Source organism: Rhipicephalus microplus, chromosome 10 (assembly GCF_043290135.1).
Source record: "Rhipicephalus microplus isolate Deutch F79 chromosome 10, USDA_Rmic, whole genome shotgun sequence".
Classification (NCBI taxonomy): domain Eukaryota; kingdom Metazoa; phylum Arthropoda; class Arachnida; order Ixodida; family Ixodidae; genus Rhipicephalus; species Rhipicephalus microplus.
Window position 1 is genome coordinate 56,685,317 of NC_134709.1, and position 14,684 is coordinate 56,700,000.

Here is a 14,684-nt window from a genome sequence, read left to right on the forward strand (position 1 = left end):
AGCGAGTATAACGTACCAACCCTTTTTTGTCAGATAGTGCTCAATGTACATGCCAATGGCTGCTAATGGGGATTGAGAGACAGGAATATTCGGCTTTTAGTCAACACGCACACTGCAATTTTTTTTCAACAACGCACAGGAGAAATTTCCCACCGGCACCACTTTGAAGGTCGAAATGTAAGACTGGTTACGCACTACGATGAGGGATGAACGAGTGCCGCTTTAAGGAGCTTCGCCCCTAATAACGCACAACTGCGGTGCAGTATTTTTGGTCCACTTGGCGGTGTAGTTGGCACGACGAGCACAACAGGTGTGCTACGCACAATTCTAATGGGGTATCAAGGAGTTATATTTGCAGCACCAAGGCTAATCACGTTAGTTTGTTTTGAAAAGGAGCAACAGCGCTCTATTGAATATCTAGCGGCACTCGCATGGAACATTCAAGTTTCAATAAAACACGAAATGCTAACTTTCACCGCCATTGGGGTAGGTGTTAGCTTCAAAAGTAGTGCATATGATTGGTCGCACTATCTTGAAATTTCAATAGGTAATAACTATTTGGCTTCTACGTTTCAAAACAGCCGTATGATCCCAAAAAAACTTAACCGTACGATTTTGAGAAGCTCCGATATTATAAAAAAGCTGGGGTACTTTAACGGGCACCCACGTTAATACTCTTCCCTCCTATATTTTTCACTCCCATTCCCCCTTCCCCGACGCGGTGTTGTGAAGGTGTCTTCCAAAAAAAGAGACAGTAACGACACCGCGCTGCTTATTTCTTTCTTTTTCCTTTAGAACCTTTACGCACCCGCAATAAAGCGCTCAGGTGGCTCACATTTAGCATCGAAAAAGGCGGCCCCTGTGGCTGGGATTTGATATCTCGACTTACGGATCAACACTCCAGCGCTGCAAGCACTTTCACGACTGTGGCGCGTTGCCCCTAGAACAGAAGCATGTGCACTGCCATCTATCACATAATTGTGAAGGCAGGGATGCATACGATTCTACTAAAATAAGTGTTGAAGTGTATTTCTTCACAGGGAAGGGTGATATTGATTGAGACTATCCCCATGTACAACTCACGACGGTTCCGTGTTTTAATGTAAATGCGTTATCCTTTTTCAAGGGAAAGTTCAATATACATTTCTTAAAGCTTTAATAAAGGACGACGTCGAAGCACATGACCAAGCCAGCGAACCTCAGGGTCAGTAGTATCACTGGTTACGAGAGCGCACTTGGCCATATGTTCGCCTTTTTGCCGTTCGCCGCTCTTTGACAATCAACCCTTGACGTTTTTCGACTTTCCCAGAATTGCGACGTCAGTAAACAACGTCACATTAGGCGGACGTATTTGGTAAATAAAATAAACTGCCTGGTCGGTTTGTTTTTAAATGCGAATCAGGTCTGTGCGGCGACCCTTACTGGGCATGCATCCCAGCTATGGTCAAATCACTGCCAGAGCGCACAAAAGAGCTAGCGTGTTCGTGCGTGTAAGAGCGGGGCAAGACCCTGCGGATGAAATGCTATAGCCAGAACGCGCTGGCTCGTGCTAGCGCGTTCGGTGCTGCGTAAATGGCTGTGTAAGGGGCTCTGGTGCATCTTGCTTACTCTACCAACAATCACGTGTTGGCATCGGAGGACGATACTCTGCAAACGCGCGAAAAACACAAGTCCTCCCCCTTAGCGACAAACCCGCGTGACGTGTTTTTATAAGTGTTCAAGACGAGTAACAACAAAAGAGACTGCAGTGAGTGCATGGTCCCTCCACTTGCAAGGACGTGTTAACACCGGGCAAGGAGCCCATGATCCAAGAAAGTTTTAGTCGGCCCATGTGCTCCTTCGCATGCTACTAGCGATTCCCTTTAGTTGGAAACGGTGTAATTTCTATTGATTCATTTATTGGTACAATTCGTGGAAGAAAAAAATATATTGTCATTGTCCCATCTTTTGTTCTGTCAACTATTTGGTTGTACTGCATTGCTTGGCAGGTCAACAGCTTGCATTATTTGCGGCCGCTGACGTGGTGTGTCTAGGAACATCCAGGGCTTAACTTATTTGCGCGAATGATAGTCCAAAGGAGCGCTTGTTCAACCGAAGATACGTGCTCTATGCGGGCGCTTTCGCCATCTAGATTCCAAAAGAAGCTGCATTTTGACTGATAAAACATGCCTGAGTGGGCGCATCGTTATCCTTTTAGGACAACTCATCGTTTGGAATCTTCGGCTGAACCGGTGCACGTTTAAACATTGTCACTCACGCATAGCAGGTCAGCATGTCTATTAGGCTACGCATGCTCCAGCCACACCACGTCAGAGTCAGCTATTACCGCTAAGGATCACGCCGCGAAGCAATGCAGGCTGCTCGCGTGCTCTACACAGACGAGAGCACGGCTGTACGTTTTATTGTTTCAAGATGTCAGTTCTTCCTAAATTAACTGCTTCCTAAACTACGACTGCCTGTGGTTTCTTTGCCTATGCTGTAATACCACGACCTTTCGACTAAGACTGCTTTAGTGCCCTTCGCGTAACATTGGCGCTATATCTGACAGGAATGCTTTGTTCCAGCAATGCTGTTGATGGCCAGACGGATGATGAATCGTCGAATTCGCCCCGCCTCGTCATAGATTTGTCGCCCGGTACGTGTAACATCATCATCACATCCTGATTCAAACCGAATTATATAGATCGTTTTTGCACAGTTTCAAATACGTCTATGCTTTCAGTGGTAGCCAACATTTTCAACCCCCGTCGTTTCTTTTTATGCAATGAAGTGCTTCGAGGGTGCTTTGAAGTCGCAATATCCATTTCTCGATGAAAAAAATTATAAATAATTATCTTATCAAAATGTCGGTTAATTTGAGGTTATCAACTCCAGGTGGTCGAAATTTCCGGACGTGCATTATGGTGTCTCTCATAGTCCTATGGTGGTTTTGAGAAGTTAAAACCCACGAAGTATTATATACTACTACTTGAGGTTATTAGCACTGCGTTCAGAGATGCCGCATTGATGTGGATTAAGCAGCTACACGTCACATGAGGATTCGATAGCTCCGCCAACGGTGGCGCAGACCTTCAACAATGACTATTTACACTGTTCTTCAGCGTTGGTCGACCCTGAACAAATATGCTTGCACATGCGAGATTCCTAATAGGCTGTTCGTGCCTGTTTATTGCACAGTCGCTGGCTGAAAACAGGCTAGAGCCTCACGTTTCTAGCAAAACATTAAACCAGTGCGAATAACCTAACCCAATAATTTATGTTCATACCTTCGTTTTGGCACATGAATGTTTAAAATTTTACAAGTTTGTATATTCTGGCTGGTCATGACAGCAATGCAAACGCAAGTCCTGCTGTTAAACTCGAAACTATTTAGTCAGGTGAACTTATGTGATAAGATGAACGGTAGAGACAGATAGCGGATATCACAGCCACCGGTCATAGGTGAACTGATACACAATAAAGGGAGTCGGCTATTATGCATGCGAAATCGTATATTCCAGCATTATTGTTTGGGCCCGGAGAACTTCCGCAGTGATCTGTTGTTTTCGGTTTGGACGCACAATCCTATTGCAGGATCCTAAAATAATCTGGAATGTTTCTAGCTCTTCTGGTGCGCTTTGCCATGACAGCATTTATAAGTGTAATGATCTGCTCACATTAAAATAGTGCTCATCGGAATATCCTAAACAACCTGTATTGAGTAAAGTATGAAAGCCACAAAAATACAGACTATTGCACATAGCTCTAGTTCTGTTCCAACAATGTCACTTAGTGAACCAGGCTGGCACTTTTTCTTGAATTGTAAGGCATTGTGCACGAACATAATGTTTTACCTTATAAATTGGTTGTTCCTGATATATTTGTTTACCTGTGCGAATTTGGCACAAGTTATATCACTGATTGCTCTAATTCAGTTGTCCATTGTTTTCAGAAGCCACTAAACAGATGACATGAAACTTTGTCGCTTAGTCTCATCAACGCACAGTGACTGAAGGGCCACTTTTATATTATAATAAGGTGCTTTCTAATAAAAAAAAAGACTCAAGTTGAAAATTGGTATCCGTTATAAAGGCGTTGGGTTGTGAATATTTGCGGCCACAAACAACGATGTTCGAGTAACGGTCGTGAAACTTTTGATTACAAACTACATGTCAACATCGTCGGTTTCAGTTCAGCGGATATTTATTACTGTAATCTATAATTTAGCTGTAAGATCGTGTATTTTTGGGTGTTTTATATAAGGCATACAGGGCCAAAACATACTCCTTGCACTAGTACTACTACTACTACTACTACTAATATTAATAATAATATTAATAATAAACTATAATAATAATATTACCACGAATGCCACATTTTCGCCAAAGGTGCGAAGCAATGAATGCGATAGCAACATATTCAAATGTTTTACTAAGCAAGGCTAGCAGTGTTAGGAGCAATACTATTTGTAGTAAACATGCGCTTGCTAAGTAACGAAGTTTCCTGCTGCGCAGCCTCAGTAAATGGCTACAACAAGGCTCATGCGTAGTGACGGCGTTGATGAGAAGCGCCTCCCGTGGGCAGCGCATGCTGGTACTAAAAGCTATAGGTCATGTGTCGCCGCTGGTGGTAGTTTGTTATGTTTAGAGCACATCTATATGTGGACGGCCGTTCCAGGTACACTTTTGACACCGTTTTTGTGTTGAGAGCGCAGCCTGTAGAAGCTCCCGCCTGCTTAGCGGAGGGGGGAACCGCGCGCTGATAGTTGCCGCGATAGCGTGTTGCCCCCCTCTCCATTTTTCGCTCACGAGAAGCGCACGCGCACAGGTGACCCCAGCCAGAAAGGCGATGTTCGCCCCCCAAAAAGAGGAGGCTAGCGCATCCTCTTTTTGAAAGAAAAGTGGGTTCCTGCTCACGGCAGGTGACTTTTTGACCAACTTTTCTTTCTTTTTATTTACATTACATTAGTTCTAATAACTTCCCCTGTACATTCCTTGGAATTACTGTCTGTTAGAACCAACACATTCTTCTTCACGCAGTTTATGTGCATTGGTTCTACGCTCGCACCAAAGAAGCTGTCAGAGTGCGTGCCATGGCACAATATATATATATATATATATATATATATATATATATATATATATATATATATATATATTATGTGTGTGTGTGTGTGTGTGTGTATACAGGGTGTCCCAGCTATATTTAACCAGAGGTTAAAAATATACCGACACACCCAATAACGACTTACGACGCGACCAAATGCGTGTTGCTGACCATTGCCTCGAGTTAGTGGCCGTTGCCCAGGAAATGCAACAAAATAGCACGTGACGTGACAAACCCACTGGCGTTCCCACGCACGCCGTGATTCTGGTGCTCTATAACGTTCCACTTGCGAACGATATGCTTCCCTCGCAACAGTTCATGGTAGCGATAAGCAGTCGCAACGCGGTTATCGATTTTGTAGCTGATAGCGAAACGTGTTCTTCGCAAAGCCATCACCATTGTTGCAGCCCTGTCGAGACAGAACAATCGAGCAAATGCAATGGTCATTCGTACGCGTAACGGTAGGGAGCGTTAGAATCATCTTGCGCACTGGCATGCGAGTGGGTTTGTCACGAGGTATTTTTTGTGTATTTTGCGGTCATTTGCAGTTAGCAGAAAAACACTACCAATTAACAGATATAAAGTTTTAAACTCTTTAACCAGCCGTTTCTCAAATCAGTCTACAACTTTCTCGGTAAATTTTTCTATGCATCATTGTTCTCTCAAACGTTAGTCAATCAAACATATGTAATTAAAAATATTTTACAATGAAAGAAATAGTTCGACTAACTACAAGCAACGAAGTTAGGAACATTCATTTGGTTGCGTTGTAATTGCATATGCCGGCATATCTTTAAACTCTGGCTAAAGAGGTAAAGATGTGTATATATATATGTATATATAAATATATATATATATATATATATATATATATATATATATATATATATATATATATATATATATATATATATATATATATATATATATATATATATATATATATATATATACGTGAATGTGATTGACGTGACGACGCCAAGAACCAGCCACGACTGTCCACATAAATGCCATCGCAATAAAATGATAACAATGATAATAATAATAATACTAATAATTTGGAGTTATTGTAACAATAGAAGGGACGCTGAATAAGAGCCTTACAGAAATGTTGGCCATCTGGTCTTCTTCAAAAATGCCCTTACAGTGCGCAGTGCACGAGGTCAAGTCAAGTTTATTAAATAGTTCAGTTGAGTTACATGGTTAGCGTTATTACAGCAGGAGGCCCCAAAGTTTCAGAGAAACTGACAGGGGTACCTCTTATGGCTACATAAATGGGGTAATTACAAAAAATACAGCAATAGTATACGGACTTGTGAGTAATAATGAATAAGCTTGATTAACAATAAAAATACGATCAATACACAACATAATGGTAATACTCACTGTTGAAAAATAACAAGAAAATAGTCAAAAGCAAGTGGTGACAACAAAAGGCGACAGCATTTAGCCGCCATAGAAATGCGAGCAAACACACATGCATGTATAGGACCCGCGACTACGCCAAATAGCTAGTTGGATAGCAAGACAGCCTTGAAATCCTGGCGAGAGATTCAGAAAAGGGGGCATTATGCTTCGTAGCGTCAACAATACCTCTGTCTAGGTAGCTAAAAACATACGACAATACAACTTCACGATCTGTCAGAGATCGGTTTCTGTTCTCTTGAACATTACGTCCTGCATCATCAACTATTCTAACTGTTTGCTACCTACGTTCGCTTTCCCACATGTATAGAGAATGACGAGCGTAGTAGCCCCGACATCCAGCCTCCATTGTCCTGGAACGTGGAGGAAGCAATGCCGAGTACAAGCGGCGGCCACGTTGAAGTCTCCTCGGCAGCCGACATGAAGTAAGGGTTTTTAAAAGAACCGTTCAATGTCTTTAAGTGGCTGACACATGCTTTCAGAGAATGCTCGCTGCCACTAACCATGCTTGGAACCGCTGTTGCCCTAACATGGCGTGATATTGCTTGTTTCTTTTCCACCGTATGGAATTGTCGTCAGGGGTAGCTCATCGTGAAATATGCAAGAATGAAAAAAAATTGGCGCTTCTTCACAATGGTGGTGCCTAGTCTGCTGAAGCGTCGTAGCTGGCGATGTTGCCCTCCTCCTCAGCCTCACTGCTCTCTCACCTCTGGATATACTATGATACACAAGACTGCACTCTACCTCACCTCATGCCCAGCTCCTTTACTTCTTTTTCACCATCACTTCTGTTTACTATGCTATGTAAGATTGCCATCTACTTCACGCCATGTCCTGCTCCATTGCTTCCATCTAAACCTCACTTCTATTGGTCACCCCTTCTTACAAAACACTTTACTTGGCTATGCTTGCCTTCTTTTTTTCGTTGTTGTTGGATCTTTTTAGTCCTGTCTATTGCTTTCTTTCTCGTTCAAGCCTTATCTATTTCTGCTTTTTCTCTCCTCTCTTTCCGCTTGTTCCCCTCTTTCTTCTTTTTTTATTCAATTTCTTTCACAATTTTTATCTCTGTTTCTTTCTCGTTGTCCCACATTTTGTTTTCTTCCCTTTTTATTTGTCGTGTCGTTTTTTTTATACTTATCTTGACTCATTCTCGCATCATAATTCTTCGAATCGTAAAAAATTGGCGCAAGTTTCCCTAGAGCGGAGCGGAAGAGGGCAAAGAGAGAACGAGCACGTTTATAAGGATGATAGTTTTCGGGTTGGGCATGCGCATCACCACTGGCACGAACAGTTCTGATGCTAATTAACAAAAACCTGTTGGGATAACCTTTCCGCCTAAAGTGACGTATATGTCGTATTATTCCTGCATCAATATATGGGGTTAAGGGAAGCATTTACAACGGGGCGATTAGACTGGATAATGGCGAACTACACTTGAGTGCATCTTTAAACACAAAACACCTGGAGCCTGATTTTAGTACATGATACTGAGGAGGAAACAGCGCAAAACCGGAATGAATCGAGAATGACTGAAAAGGGAAAAATTGCGCGGTCTTTTTTTTCTGTTGTGCCAATTACGCACTGCTTCCCTCTCAGTATCACGAACCAACTGACCCTTTAAGATAGTCTTACAAATGGAGAACACCTTGAATTCACTTTAGTTCCTGTTGCTGATACTCGTCTTGAAATAGTTTTTTTTTTAATTTTTATGCAAGAATTACCCTGTATTGCCGTATACGCTTTACAACAGGAGGAGTTTACAACATGTTGAAATAAGTATTCATTTGCACAACATAATTCTTTTTTCAAGAAGCTTATCTATTTCCCTACACACTTGAGTAAAAACGTGTCCTGGATTTACGGATTTTCAGTTGGAAGTTTTTACGTTTAGAAATATAAAAATGTGTCTTTACGTAAGTATCCTTGTTTATGCCTCCTATGTAATTTTGTCTATGTATATTTGTCATTAATGCAGTTGTTGGTGCACACCACGCAATTTCATTGCGCGTTTGTGGAATTTCGTTACTCGACACCATCACATTATTGCTGAGAGAGAGTAAAGGGGAGCAAGTTGAGGCTCTTACACAGACACTTACGCAGGACCGAACGCGCTAGCATGTGACAGTGCGTTGAAACTAGAATACAGCGCGTTGGTTCATCGCTTGTCTGCAAATTCTCGTTCCTCGACGCCATCACGTGAAAAGGGGGAGCAAGCTCAGCCTCTTACACAGGCACGTACGCGGGTCTGAACGTGCTAGCATGTGACAGTGCGTTGTTACTATGATACAAGGCGTTGTTTCATCGCTTGTCTGCACAATATCGTCCCCCGACACCATCACGCGATTGCTGAGAGAGCGTAAAGGGGAGAGGCCACTGCCTCTTATACAGCCACTGTGTAAGAAATTTTCTTGATGAACAACAGGCAGGCGCAAACGCTTATGTTAACGTTCTTATGATTAGCCAAGCGTTTCAATAAACTGAGAAAAAGGACATGTTAATAGGGGTTGCAGTACAAGCACCAAAGTGCTGGAAGAAAAGCGTATGGAAGGCTAAGAGGGACAACACAAGCGCTGACTACCTACTGAATTTTCTTTTCGCAGCACACGTGTTCACACACACACACACACAGATATATATATATATATATATATATATATATATATATATATATATATATTTATTTATTTATTTATTTAACTTTGTCCTAACGATCATTACTACTGTTTCTGTTTTTCAAACACTCTCTCGCAGCCGGCCTGGAGAAGGTGCCGAAGTATCCAACCAGCGGCAGGAAGTTACGGCCATTGAAAAACCCTGGGTGTGTTCCTTCTGCATGGCGCAATTCGCTAGTGAAGCTGGCCTCAAGAAACACAAGGAGGTCACCATGATCGATGGAAAACATAAGTGCCCTAAATGTGAGAGGTGCTTCAAGTACGCTTCATTATTGAGAAGTCATTACGTACGTCACTCCGGCGAAAAGCCTTTTGAGTGTCGTGTGTGCAGACAAAAATTTGCCCGCAAGCCCGACTTAAACGTTCACGAGGCAGGAAAGCATTCGGACAGAAGACCGTTTCGTTGCCGGCAATGCGGGGCCGATTACAAGTATGCGAAAGCCCTATCGACCCACGTTCGCAAAAAACACCCTGTACATGGAACCACTGCAACCAAATAGTGTCCCGAACTACGTAATGCGTAATATTTGCCGCTCTACCTCTGAGCTTGGCTAAATGCTTGGAAATAACTTCGACCGTCATGACAAACACTTGTATGGTTAACTGCCTCCTTCAAAGAACAGCTGAACGGTGGGTGGAAAAAAAACATTTACCTGGATTTTCTCAAGAAAGAATCTGCCGCTCTGTGTTCGATCTACTTGCAATGCAAACCTCATCTTTCATTTTAGGTAGTTCTTTTTTTAGTATTATATGCCTCTCTGAGGAACCTTGGAGTACTGGCACCACTTTTTACCCTTGACGTAACATAAGGCGAATCGCAGCTAAGGTTTTTACATTTTATTGATTGCTGCCGACCCGTGTGAGTAAGAGTTGTAGTTTAGCGGTTATGACATAGCACCACTGGGGTCGAGGTCGCCGGTAGGATCCCAGTCACACTGTTGTTACTTCAATTTGCACAAAAGTTCCGTACACAAGATGACAGGTGTTTTTCTCCAAAATAAATCGATATCTTTTGTGATAATCGCACTTGTACGTCATCTCTAATAAAGTATATTACTCCTGCGCATGAAATGCGAATTCACTCTTGAAACCTAATCTATGTGGCTTGCCATTACTTGTCCCCTGCTTTACCAGTGAAGCCCTTAGTTTAGTGAGCAGAATAGTGTGGTGAAAATGAGTTATCCTAGCACAGGCGTCAATATAATTTCCCCAAACTTTAGCGTTGCGCTCAAACTGGCAAGTCCTTTACATAAGCTACTATATGGATGACAAGTGTTACGCCTAAATCTAGTAAGATTGGGTGTTCACTGCATTCTGATAACGGGAGTGCATACAGAGGTCTGTCAGCTCTGTGCCGTGTAAGAGTTTTCAAGCATAAATGAATGAAGTCGTCGTCACGCATGCTTCGATTTCCCAGTGTCGGAGAGTAGCTATATGAAAGAGTAAACTTTATGCGAATTGAATTGTCGTCTGGGAAATTTTGTGTATAATTTGAAAGCACCAGTTAACAAGCTCCAAAAGGTGCAGGGAGGAGCTCGCGATTTTTCCTGTACGTGACAACCTCCTTCCACGCGCAGTGATGTCTCTTTGGCGATCGACGACGTGACGTAGCACGCAGCTCGTCGATTGGTCTAAACCAGTTCTGAACAAACAGTAATGAAGTCAACGTCACCGATCGCCGAGTTGACGCCACAGCGCATGGAAGGAGGTTGCTCAGTCATACGCAAGATGCGCGAGCTTGTTTGGAGGGTGTAAACAAAATTGGCCCCGTATCAGCATTTATTCTGCAAATGTCATCGAAAGACGATAGTCTTGCGTGTGGAGAGAGTGAACAAAACATTTATTTCATGTTCTGCTCAAGAAAGTCGGTGAATGATATTCTGGAGGCGCTGCGTTAGAGTGCCTCGAGCGTGCAGCGGAGGCGAACGAGCGCATCAAGTCACGTTACACGTGAGACTTGAGCGCCATCTGGCAGTTTTTTTTTTTTCAAAAACAAAGCGCATGGTTTTGAGATGGGTGTGCGGAACCGCCTCAGAGGTGATAGGGTGTAGAACGCAAGGCGACGGGTAGGTGCCACCACCGTCTCGTTTTAGCAAAGCGTTGCAAACACTCGCCTTTCCGTGCAAGCGTTGGAGGGTCAGCGCAGTGTGATAAGGGCTACGGTCATTAAAATTACTTATGTATGCTTTTTCTAGTAAAAGACGCACATGCAGAATATATACGTGTTGTTATCGTGCCCCAGACACGCACAATAATTGCTTTTTGATCGACAATCGCACAAGTATGAACGCTGAATCTTGACCAATATAGGTGGGTGCTGCAAATTGGGTCAGCCGTTTCAAATACCCGATGCTGTTAAGAGTACAAAAACAGACAAATGGACACACAGACAGACCGACAGACAGACAGACAGACAGACAGACAGACAGACAGACAGACAGACAGACAGACAGACAGACAGACAAAAATTTTTTTGCGTCGAAGGTTCCAAAGAAAGACTGTCGTCTTTAAAAGTCGGAGCCTGTCGAGTGGCCCTTTATAAAAATCGATCCAGGTACAGCCGTGAAATTTGATCGCGATCACTATGCGCGCGCGATCACGGCAGGCATCAGCGTGGATAGCTCGTGGACTGCTCTACATGTTGCGCTGTCAATGCGAAGAGACGGCGACCGGGTTGGCAGAAGGATTGCTAACCACGATAGTAGCACGCTCGTGGTCGGGTCCGAGTATCAGTCGTTGTGGTGAAAGAGAAAGAAAGCACTTTATGTGGCGATCATTTAATGCGCAAAGTGCGCAACTACGCACACGCGTCGTGTGACGTCTCCGCAACCTGCTTTTTTTTGGGCACAAAATGCAGCATTACATTACTAGTGATTGGTTGATGTCTGTCGACGCTTTCACCATATCCTGTCAAGTTTCTGCGAAGTGCGCACGTACAGGTCAGTCCACTGTTAGAGGGAACAGGCGAGCACGTGGTCTGCGCTCTGCAGCGGCTGCCGTATACAGCACCATCAGCCGGCATCAAAAGAAAACACGTTCGCTTTAGAGCCTCATCTATTGCCAGCCAAGATAGCGATCCATGGCCGGTTGCAAAGTGCAACTGTACTCGGCGACAACTTCCTGTGACAGCACAGCCAAGGCTACGAAGCCCGCGCACGCTCTTTTCTGCTACGCTTCTGCATGTAGTTCACGAACGCTAACTTTTGTACACAGCGTAGCATACTGGAAAATATAGAAAAAAGATGTAATTATTAAGTTCAAGATTATTCACAATACTTTTTGGAAGCATCGCCCGTGTAGGTTTTTCGTTCCTTGCTGTTTCTAGTTTTCTGGTGCCGTTTCACCTTTTCACTGCCCGCTAAAACACAGATGGCGTCGCTCAATTGCAGCAAGTTCACATCAAAGCTTGTGAGCGAGAATGAGTGCGTGTTCATCTAGTGATCTGTATTAATCGAGCAGGGAAAAATGAAGACAGCGGTGCGTCGTGAAATATTTTGTTTCCCGCACAAGTAAGCGCCGAGAATTTGTGTGCGAGTGATATCGTCAGCGAAAATGGGACTCTCATTGCCTTGAAAGTGACACGGGCGGCCTGCCAGTCTTCAGCAACACCGGCTGCTTGGAATAAAAAGCGCGATATGAAACTGTACATACTATCGGCGTCAAATGAAACGCGAACAGCGGAGCGCATGGCACAAGCCTTATCAATGGCATAGTGCGTGCCGTCGACCATTCATTGGCACAGACAGGCCCGCATATCTGGTGTGGCAGCACTGCGCGATCCCCCTATAGTGTAATATTTCTGCTTGTGTTCCAGGTATTGGTATGTGGGGTTTAACGTTCCAAAACCACCATATGATTATGAGAGACGCCGTAGTGGAGGACTCCGGAAATTTTGACCACCTGGGGTTCTTTAACGTGCGCCCAAATCTGAGCACACGGGCCTACAACGTTTCCGCCTCCATCGGAAACGCAGCCGCCGCAGCCGGGATTTGATCCCGCGACCTGCGTGTCAGCAGCCGAGTACCTTAGCCACTAGACCACCACGGCGGGGCTGTGTTCCAGGTATGGTATTTGAAAGGAACAAAATAAAAAATAACAGAGGTTATACTACTGCAGCCGAGGCCGAGTATTGTAGCACGGTTTGTCACCACGGAGTCCATCATCATGGAATTTCTTGCTAACTCTGTTTATGGAAGACAAACGTCGGTTCCTAATGCTGGCAATTTCACGCTGTTTAACTTCGTGCCGGTAAAGCGAAATAATTTGCGCTCTCTCTTACGAACAATTGCTCGGCATTTCCAGTTAAGCCTTTAAGGTTAAGGTTAAGGATGTTGTAGGTAGCCGGCGGATCTAGCCTTGCATAATTTGCAAGCAGTTGCCCCGCCCGGTTTCCTCTTTGCTAAATGAAGCTGTGTCCTTTGTTTCTTTTTTAACTAATCACGAGCAGGCTCTTAAAATAAAAATCGTTCATAGCGCGACGTAAGCCTGCATAAGACAGCGGCCTTTGTGCTATTCCACGTGCAGTACTGTGCCGGTACTCTATCTCGCTGAATTATACACGAAACAGAATTGTCACTTATCACCAGTCACATGCGAGGTCTGTAGCAATCAAAAATTTCAAGAGAAGTCGCGACACTTGTTTCCTGAAGAACAAAGAACCACGCGGAAACACAATATCAGTCACGCTGTCGCATAGTGAGCCTAACTGTTGTAGTTCCTCAAATAAACCTTGCCGTTCCTTCTTAAGCGCACAACATTTAAGCAAATAGTGTTCTATATCACCGTTTTCCTTGCACTCCGGGAACAAGGGCGTTCCAGTTAAAGAGACGCGTTTTCGGGTCTGTCTCTGAAAGAAGGGCGCAGGTGAAGCAGCGCTGGCGAACAAGATGAGACGATCGTTTGAAGATCAACCGCAAACCGATTATATTTCTCTTTTTGTTTTATCGTGCCAAGTCACCGATAGCACTGCGACGCTGAAGTAAAAGCAAGGAATCGCGACTCATGCGATCAAAAGCGTTTGGCAGGCCCACGATGGCCACCCTTATCATCGTACTAAAACTAGAGCAGAAACGGAGATAACGCACTGTAGGGGGATCGCGCCATGCTGCCCAACCGGATGTGCACGCCTGTCAATGGTGATGACTGGACGACCAACACTTTACTCTTTGTAATGCTTGAAACACGCTCTCCGCTGTTCGGGTTTCATTTGACGCCGATAGTACAACCAAAAACCATTTTCTTAAATTGCGTTGCCTACGTGGTCGGTGTTTCGTCTGCCTAATATTAGAGGTTTTTAGCAAGCTACGGAAACACGTTACGGAAAGGTGGTAGCATGGAACCGGCTGATGAGTGTGCATGCGCCACCATTGTACGCTCATACGGAAAGGAACCGTGTCGTACTTCCGTAACGCGTTTCCGCAGCTTGCTAAAAAAACCCTATTGTCGATACAATAACGCTGGAGATCGCCTATCGTAGCACCTCTCCCGTCGGCGTCTACGTAG

At 44.0% G+C, this 14,684-nt stretch overlaps 1 protein-coding gene across 1 annotated transcript in view; it reads left to right on the forward strand.

The window, feature by feature from the left end:
* Nucleotides 1-10,253, forward strand: part of LOC119180764 (uncharacterized) — a 78,051-nt gene extending 67,798 nt beyond the window's left edge. Inside the window, exons 12-14 of the mRNA XM_075875688.1 lie at nt 2,565-2,635; nt 6,821-6,935; nt 9,262-10,253. Of these exons, the coding sequence (XP_075731803.1) occupies nt 2,565-2,635; nt 6,821-6,935; nt 9,262-9,682 (607 nt within the window). The 3' untranslated portion in view covers nt 9,683-10,253. The remainder of the gene's footprint in view (nt 1-2,564; nt 2,636-6,820; nt 6,936-9,261) is intronic.
* The last annotated feature ends 4,431 nt before the right edge of the window (nt 10,254-14,684 follow it).